Source organism: Oryx dammah, unplaced genomic scaffold, assembly GCF_014754425.2.
Source record: "Oryx dammah isolate SB20612 unplaced genomic scaffold, SCBI_Odam_1.1 HiC_scaffold_18, whole genome shotgun sequence".
NCBI lineage: Eukaryota > Metazoa > Chordata > Mammalia > Artiodactyla > Bovidae > Oryx > Oryx dammah.
Window position 1 is genome coordinate 21,510,180 of NW_024070202.1, and position 8,991 is coordinate 21,519,170.

The following is an 8,991-nucleotide window of genomic DNA, read 5'->3' on the forward strand; positions in this document are numbered from 1 at the left end:
GTTTCCCGCAAGCTTGCCCGTTGGATGTAGTGGCTGCATCCAGGCCCTGAGTTAGTGGGGGGCCGAGTATTACACCTATCAATGCCAGCCCCACATTCGGGCTTGCCGGGCGTCTTTACCTCCCATTCGCCAATGTCCCACGATCCCGCAGCCAGAAGACAAAGGTCGAATTCCAAGTCCGGCCACCAGGTGTTTTTGGGATGAATGGCCGAGGTGGAGTTAATTACTTCTCCTATAGTTGCACTTAGAATCATCCAAGTCAGGTTCATTGGTTGATGAGGGTTAGCGGCAGCACAAAGCCATAGAGACAACAGTATAAACAGTACTTTTATCATCTTTGTAGCTTGAGTTTGAGTGGATTTGTTTTGTCCAGCTTGGTCTTCCATTGGGGGAGGAATTCTTCCCTTAGGGTGAACAGGTCCACAGGCCGTGCATGGGTGTAGTGAACCCAAGTAGATATGCCGTCAACCTTGAGAGCAGTGGGTGTCGTCAAGACAACTAGGAAGGGCCCTTTCCACCTGGGCTCTAGGGTCTCTTGACGATGTCGGCGCAAGTACACCCAGTCTCCTGGCCGGTAGCGGTGGGGTTCAGGTGGTGGGCCTGATTCATACAATGCCTTGAGCCTCTTCCATGTGTCCCTGTGGGAGTATTGTAAGGACCGGAGACAAAAGAGTAATCTTTGATCATCTATCTCTTTTAGCACCTCTGTTTTTAGGTTAGGAATTATTGGGGGAGGTACCCCATACATAATTTCGAAGGGGGTAAGTCCCAGTTGGTAGGGGGAGTTTTGCACCCGGTATAGGGCAAAGGGGAGGAGAGCCACCCAGTCCCTGCCAGTCTCAGCAACTAGTTTTGTTAATGTTTCTTTGAGTGTTCTATTCATCCTCTCTACTTGTCCTGAGCTCTGGGGCCTATAAGCACAATGCAACTTCCACCTAGCCCCCAAAGCCCGGGCTACCCCCAGCTTACCTGAGATACGAAGGCTGGCCCATTGTCCGACCCCACCTGTGCAGGAAACCCAAACCGCGGCAAGATATCTTCAATCAGCTTTTTGGCCACCACCTGTGCTGTTTGTCTCTTGGTGGGGAAAGCTTCTACCTACCCTGAGAAGGTATCTATGAATACCAGTAGATATTTGTATCCATATTTACCCGGTTTTACCTCAGTGAAGTCCACCTCCCAGTATGCTCCTGGCTGACTCCCACGTTCTCTAGACCCGTGGTTGGCTGGGTGACGGGCAGCGTTGGTGAGCTGGCAGGCTTTGCAGGTTGATACGATATTTTCTATCGTTGATCTGACGTCTCTCATGGTAATCTTGGCATGTCTAATCAGGTCCTGCATCTTGCGGGTTCCCAGGTGAGTGGCGTGATGCATCCTCAGTAACACCTGCTTTCCTAGTTCCTCTGGGAGGATCAGGGAGCTGTCTGCTGCCTGCCACCACCCGGCCAGTTGTTGGGTCATAGGCAAACTTTTTTTTAATCCAGTCTCAGTCTCTTGGTGAGTAGTTGGGTAAAGCTGGCAGAACAGGGCTCCCGGGGTCGGACAGTTGAAGGGTGGCTTCTATCATGGTGCCCTGGGCTGCATCTTGGGCTGCTCTGTCTGCCAAATTGTTTCCCTTTGAGGTCAGGGTGTTTGACTTTTGGTGTCCCGGGCAGTGTATTATGGCTAGTTTTTTAGGCAGCCATAATGCCGCGAGGAGGGTTTTTATTTCTTCTTTATTTTTTATCGTTTTACCCTCGGCCGTGAGGAGGCCTCTCTCTCTGTACATGGCTCCGTGTATATGGGCAGTAGCAAAGGCATATCGGCTATTGGTAATGATGTTAAGTTTTTTGTCCTTTCCCAACTGGAGGGCTTTTTTTAGGGCGATTAGTTCAGCCGAAGTGCCCGGAGGTAGTGCTTCCGCCCACACGATTTGGGTTTCTGTGGTTACCGCTGCCCCTGCATACCTGAGCCCATCTTGGACGAAACTGCTTCCATCCGTATACCAGGTAACTTCAGCATCCGCTAGAGGGCGATCTTGCAAGTCTTCTCGCGTTCCATGTACCTGGGCTAGTATGTCACTGCAGTCATGGATGGGGGCTTCCAAATCCGGGTTGGGAAGCAGTGTAGCAGGATTGAGAGCAGTAGGCTGCAGAAAGATGATTCTGGAGGGGTTTAGCAGCAGTCCCTGGTGGTGGGTCAGCCGAGCGTTGCTGATCCACCTATCTGGGGGTTGTTTTAGGACACCCTCAATGGCGTGGGGGGCGGTGATGTGCAACTCTTGCCCCAGCGTCAGTTTACCTGCATCCTTGACCATTAGGGCCACTGCTGCAATTATGCGGAGGCATGGGGGCCAGCCTGACACCACGGGGTCTAGGCGTTTAGACAAGTAAGCCACCGGCCGCTTCCAGGGTCCCAGATGCTGCATCAGTACCCCCTTTGCCACTCCTTGTTTTTCATCTACGTACAGGAGAAAGGGTTTTGTAACATCAGGCAACCCTAGGGCGGGGGCTGACAGCAGGGCCGTTTTAATAGTCTTGAAAGCGGTCTCCATCCGCTCCGTCCAACTGAAAGGGGTGGTACTTTTTGTGGCTTCATATAAGGGTTTAGCCAGTTCCGCATAATTTGGGATCCAAAGATGGCAGAACCCAGCGGACCCCAAAAATTCTCTCACCCCTCGAGGTGAATCTGGGGTAGGGATTTTGAGTACCGTCTCCTTTCGTGCCTCTGACAGCCATCTCTGTCCCTCCTTTAATACATACCCTGAGTAGGTGACCTCTGGTTGGCATATCTGAGCCTTTTTGGCTGAGGCTCGGTACCCTAATTTTCCAAGGGTCCGCAATAGTTCTCGGGTGACCATAAGGCAAGTCTGTTGGTCCTTTGCTGCAATTAAGAGGTCATCTACATATTGTAACAAGGTTAGTTGGGGGTGTTGTTGTCTGAACTCACCCAGATCCTCATGGAGGGCCTCATCGAAGATGGTGGGAGAATTCTTAAATCCCTGTGGCAGCCGGGTCCAGGTCAGCTGGCCGTTGATTCCTTCTTCCGGGTCAGACCATTCAAAGGCAAAAAGGTCCTGGCTCTTGGACGCCAGGGGAAGGCTGAAGAAAGCATCCTTTAAATCTAAGACCGTATACCAGTGACAGTCCGGTGGGAGAGAGCTCAGGAGGTTGTATGGGTTCGGCACTGTAGGATGAATATCTAAAACTCGGCGGTTGACTTCTCGTAAATCCTGCACTGGCCGATAGTCACGAGAATTTGGTTTTTTGACAGGGAGCAAGGGGGTGTTCCAGGCCGACTGGCAGGGTCTCAAGATTTTCTGGGCTAGGAGCCTGCGGATATGGGGGGTGATCCCCTGTCGGGCCTCCAGGGTCATGGGGTATTGTCGGACCTGGATGGGGTCAGCCCCTGGCTTAAGATCTACATATACAGGAGGGCGGTGTTCGGCAAAACCGGTTCCCCCTGTCTCGGCCCACACCTCGGGGAATTCATCTAGCCATTTTCGAATGTCTACCGGAGGCAGTATAGGTTTCTGGTGCAGCCGATATTCATCTTCTAATTGAATGGTCAGTACTTGGATCGGTCTGCCCGACTGGTCGAGTATTTTGGTTTCCCCCGGGAGGAAATGAATCTGGGCCCCCATTTTGGTCAACAGGTCTCTTCCCAACAGCGGGAAGGGGCATTCTGGAAAGACCATGAAAGAGTGGGATACCCGGCCCGCACCCAAGTCCACTGATCTTTGGGTAGTCCATTGGTATTGTTTCATTCCAGTAGCCCCCTGCACCCAAGAGGTCTTTCCGGCCAGTTTTCCCTGGGGCTCTAGCAAAACCGAATATTGAGCCCCCGTATCGACAAGGAAGTCAGTTGGGGTCCCCTCCACTCTTAGGGTTACCCTGGGTTTGGGGAGGGGCACCAAACCCCGTCCTCCCTAATCACTCAGTTCTTCGACGGCAAGGATGGGGGTCTTTCGTGGTCCCCTCTTTTTCTTAGGGCATTGCTTGGCCCAATGTCCTTCCTCTTTACAATAGGCACATTGGTTCTTTCCTAATGTTGGTCGCGTACGGGGACAGCTCTTACCTTCAGCAGCCAAGTGGCGCAACTGGCGCTCCCTCTCTCCCGAGTCAGGAACTGTTGCAGCCAGCAGGATGCGTGCCATGTTACGGGTTTGGCGATCTGCCGCTTTGGCTTGCTTTTCCTTGGGGGTTTCTCGGGTGTTGTAGACTCTTTCTGCTACTGTTATTAAATCCTGGATACTCTTTTCACTCAGGCGTTCAAGTTTTTGTAACTTCTTCCTAATGTCAGGAGCCGCCTGGTTGACAAAATGCATTATCAAAGCAGCCTGAGTGCCTTCTGCTTCTGGATCCATGGGGGTGTATTGTCTAAAGGCCTCCATTAGCCTCTCCAGGAAGGCTGCTGGACTCTCGGTGGGGCCCTGCTGAACATCTTCCACTCTAGCTAGGTTAGTAGGTTTCCATGCAGCTGCCTTAAGCCCCCCCAAAAGAGTCTGGCGGTAGACCCAGAGCCTCTCCTTACCTCGTGCCATATTGTTATCCCAGTCAGATCGCGATAGAGGAAAAGAGGTGTTAATTTCATCTATATTAGTGGTGGGTTCTCCATTTGCCCCTGGGACCCTTTTACGGGCCTCATTCTGTATTCTCTCTCTCTCTTCTGTGGTGAAGAGAATCTGGAGCAGCTGTTGGCAGTTGTCCCAGGTGGGCTGATGAGTAAAAAGCACAGTCTCTAGAAGGTTAGTTAGGTCTCTAGGGTTGTCTGGGAACTTAGCATTCTGGGATCTCCAGTTATATAGGTCACTAGTAGAGAAGGGCCAGTATTGATGAGGTTGGTTACCTGCCTCATCGGGGGGCCCAGCCACTCGTAAGGGGAGGACAACAGTTGAGTCTGCCAGCCCCTCCAGGGACCTGGCTCGCCGCTGGCGAGTATTTTTTGCAGGTCCCCCCCGACCCTGTGTTTCGTCCCTGGGTGAAAGAATGGCAGGGGCTGGTGGCGGTTCGGGGAGTTGGTAAGGGGGAGGAAAGAGAAGTTCTTCATCTGTTCCCCCCTGCAAGATAGGGTATAGCGGCGCCGTTGGTTCAGATTCCTTGGGATTCTTCAGGTTCTTTCCTACACGTGTCACCAACACCTGAGCGGTAGAAAATCCCTGTTGAGGCAAGAAAGGTTTTACCCAAGAAGGGGGGCGCAATATGATATTTTCTCATACTATGATATAGGGAACTTGGTCAGGGTGTCCGATCCGTGGTTGGAAGATGATATCCTGGACTCGGTGTACAGTTCCCAAGTCGAAGGTGCCTTCTGAGGGCCAGCCTACATGGAAAGTCGGCCATTCTGCGGTACGAAAAGTGATTAATTTATTCCTTTTAATTTCTACACTGAGGTCATGAGCGCGCATCTTGACCTCCTTAAAATTATCAGTAACCAAGGATAGAGGTGTGGGGCTAGAATGGCGTTGCCCCATCGTCCCGGGATTAGTCAGATGTTGGTAAATTAACACAGACAATACAAACAGCCACACAAACAGACAGAGAGGCAGGAGAAATACACCTCTGGGAGTCCGGAGGTAAAACCGAACGACGACGGCCTCCGGCCATTCAGCCAGAGCGACCCACTATCGTCTACAGAGAACAGGGGTGCTCCATCCCCCCACACCAGGGTCGGTGATGTCTCCCAACAACCCCCACTGGTGACTCCCTGGCACATCCGCCTGAGTCGTATACCGGTCTCAGAAACCAGGCCTACCAGGAGTGAAAAGAAAGACAGGAAAAAAAAGGCTTACCGGCTGCAGATGACTCTCCGGATTGGTCTTCCTGTGGAACCGGTGGGAGATCCCGGACAAGCCCCCAAATGTTGTGCCCAAGTCGAGAAATCTCCTAGTGACCACCAGGGAGCCGATATCCGATGCAAAAGCAAGAGAGTTTCTATTACCAAGCTCGAGCTGGGGCTCCCACCAATACTGACGCAGCGGCTATAGGGAGGAGCCCCGAGTTTTGGGTTACATTGCTTATATAGGGTATTCTCGTTCGAGAAATGAAAAACGGAAGTTTCCGGGTTGGGAGATGTCTAATTGGTTACCTTCTGTGGAAGGGTTAGGTGTTGGTTTCTGATTGGTTTTTATTTTCCTGGGCTGGCCCCGGGTTCTGATAGGTTCCCATTACCTAGGTAGACTACGTTAAGTCAGGAGATTTTAGTCTGGGGTCTGATTGGCTCGAGGGTGGTGGGGTGAGGTCAGGGGATTTCCAAAGGCCCTTGGATTTTCAAAGGCTCTTTTCCTGGAACCTTACAAAATGGAGTTTTTCTGCTAACAAAATGGAGTAGCTTAGGTGCTTCAATACAAGTGCTTGTATGATATATAATGTGAAAAAATATTGCCTGAAATGCTCATACTTTGGTTTGTGAGGAAGTGCCTTTCTTATCTTTTTCTCTGTTTTGCTTCTCTACTCCTACTTATATGAAAGTTCTTATTGGTATTTCTCATATTTGCTGCTAATAATGGTGAAATTAGAGCAGTTGTGGAACAAGAATTTGATTTTTCATATAAACCCGGGAGAGTTGTAGAATAGAATGCCCACTATCAAGTGATGAATTGGGAAAGACTAGAAATTAGTGCAAAGGACTTAATTTTTAAAAACTTAAAACTGTTTTGTAGTAGCCAAGAAGGAGTTACCCTGTGATTTTAAAAATGGAGTCAAAGAAAGGGAAGAATTGCAAATGGTAATAGAAGTATGAAAATTCAAAGTAATCTAGACTAAGGAAATTATCTTCATTATGGCTAATGATGGGGAAAAAAATGGCATGATTTTGTATGAGGTCCTGGAAATTTTACTTTGTTGTGTTTCGTTTGCTTAGATCGATTTTCAATTGTTCAATGATCAGGAGAGTTAGAAGTGGCAATACTGTTATTATTAGGAAATACCAAAATTATAAAGTTAAACTCAATTCAGCTGTTGTAACCAAAATAAAGGGATTTGGAGTGCAACCACTCAGGGATATCTGGATGCAGAAGTCAGTGATGACTCTGAATCATAAAATAAAAGCTGTGTTGGTTAACAAATTGTAATATCATGGTTGTCTCTGAGGCAGAAGATGAGAAAACTGCTAAGTATGGAAAAAACATACACATATTGATAAAGGTAAGTTAGGGAAATGTGTGTGGTCTTAATTGCTCTGTTTATCATTGAACTGATACATGCCTAGTAATTTGAGATCAGTGATTTAGTGCTTTTTATTTTTTCCTACTGAATGTATGAAGAAACTGAGAGTAGGATATGGGGGTGGGGGCAGGGAGCTGGGAGGAGGAGAGGGTCTGGAGAACCTGTAGAGCCGGAGGAAGAAGCAATTGGCAAAAAGATGAGCGAATATTCCTGTCTTCAGACAACTTGCAGGATTGTGCATGAGCTGTAATGAACTATACCCACATTTTTTTAATCATCAGCATTATTATTTAAACTTTGTTAAAATGTTGAGTTATTTGGTAAATATCCTCAAATGCATCCAAAACATGTTTTGAAGACAAAATAATCAAGTTCTAAAGTCTGAATTACTGAGGGAGAAAACACAGCTAAACAGGGTCTTTTTTATCTTTGTCTCTATGTCTTTTCCCTCTTCTCCAAATGGATTTTTAAAGACAAAAGGGGAAATTACCACTTTCTTTTGTCGAATTACTTGCTGTATTCATTTACTGCTCTTCACATGTTCTAATATTAAAATATAATCACATATGCACTGCAGACTTCGTCATAAAGCAGGCTTTCTCAGCTTGGGCACTGTTGAAACTTTGGACCAGATGATTCTTTGTGGTGGGAGACTGTGCTGTGCATTGTGGGATGGTGAGCAGCCCTGGCCTCTTACTCTTCACCCACTGGATGCCCAGAGCAATTAGGATAACCCAAAATGCCCCTAGATATTTCCACGTGCCCCTGGGGACCAAAATCAACCATGATTAAGAATCCCTGCTCTAAAGGCAAGAAAAATGCAGTGTATCTGTTGTGGAGTTTGATTATGTTAGAATGCTACTTGTTGCGCGCAAGCTTGGTTTTAAAGATTAGTTTTTCATTCACCTGCTTTTACCCTTGCTGTGTTCTGTAAGTAGCAATTTTCATATCTTTTACTACTGTGGTGAGGAAAGATATGGAGAAAGTAACTTTCACTGTTAAATAGAGCAGAATTTGGGGAAACTAGAATAATCAAATATATTATAAGTTATTAGGTTCAGTTCACTTCAGTTCAGTCGCTCAGTCGCATCCGACTCTTTGCGACCCCATGAATTGCAACACGCCAGGCCTCCCTGTCCACCACCAACTCCCAGAGTTCACTCAGATTCACACCCATCAAGTCAGTGATGCCATGCAGCCATCTCATCCTCTGTCGTCTCCTTTTTCTCCTGCCCCCAATCCCTCCCAGCATCAGAGTCTTTTCCAATGAGTCAACGCTTAGCATGGGGTGGCCAAAGTACTGGAGTTTCAGCTTTAGCATCATTCCTTCCTAAGAAATCCCAGGGCTGACATCACTTCATGGGAAATAGATAGGGAAACAGTGGAAACAGTGGCAGACTTTACTTTTTGGGGCTCCAAATTCACTGCAGATGGTGACTGCAGCCATGAAATTAAAAGACGCTTACTCCTTGGAAGAAAAGGTATGACCAACCTAGATAGCATATTCAAAAGCAGAGACATTACTTTGCCGACTAAGTTCCGTCTAGTCAAGGCTATTGTTTTTCCAGTAGTCATGTATGGATGGGAGAGTTGGACTGTGAAGAAGGCTAAGCACCGAAGAATTGATGCCTTTGAACTGTGGTGTTGGAGAAGACTGTTGAGAGTCCCTTGGACTGCAAGGAGATCCAACCAGTTCATTAGCAGCCCCATTTTTGCATTTCCACCTGGAAGATATGATTTCCCTGTATATGACAATGGCCAACAAAATGAATTAGGCATTGGGAGTAGCAACTCTGTCAGCTAGCTACCTCATACTATTTGAGTTGGATGAGGTGGGTGTATTAGT

The 8,991-nt window shown here is 48.0% G+C and overlaps 1 protein-coding gene across 1 annotated transcript; it reads right to left on the minus strand.

Moving 5' to 3' along the window:
- Positions 1 to 331: 331 nt before the first annotated feature.
- Positions 332 to 5,452, minus strand: LOC120878274. The gene is given in 3 exon segments (XM_040260951.1): positions 332 to 963; positions 966 to 1,446; positions 1,448 to 5,452. Coding segments are annotated over 3 exon segments (5,118 nt in total).
- Between the last annotated feature and the right edge of the window lie 3,539 nt (positions 5,453 to 8,991).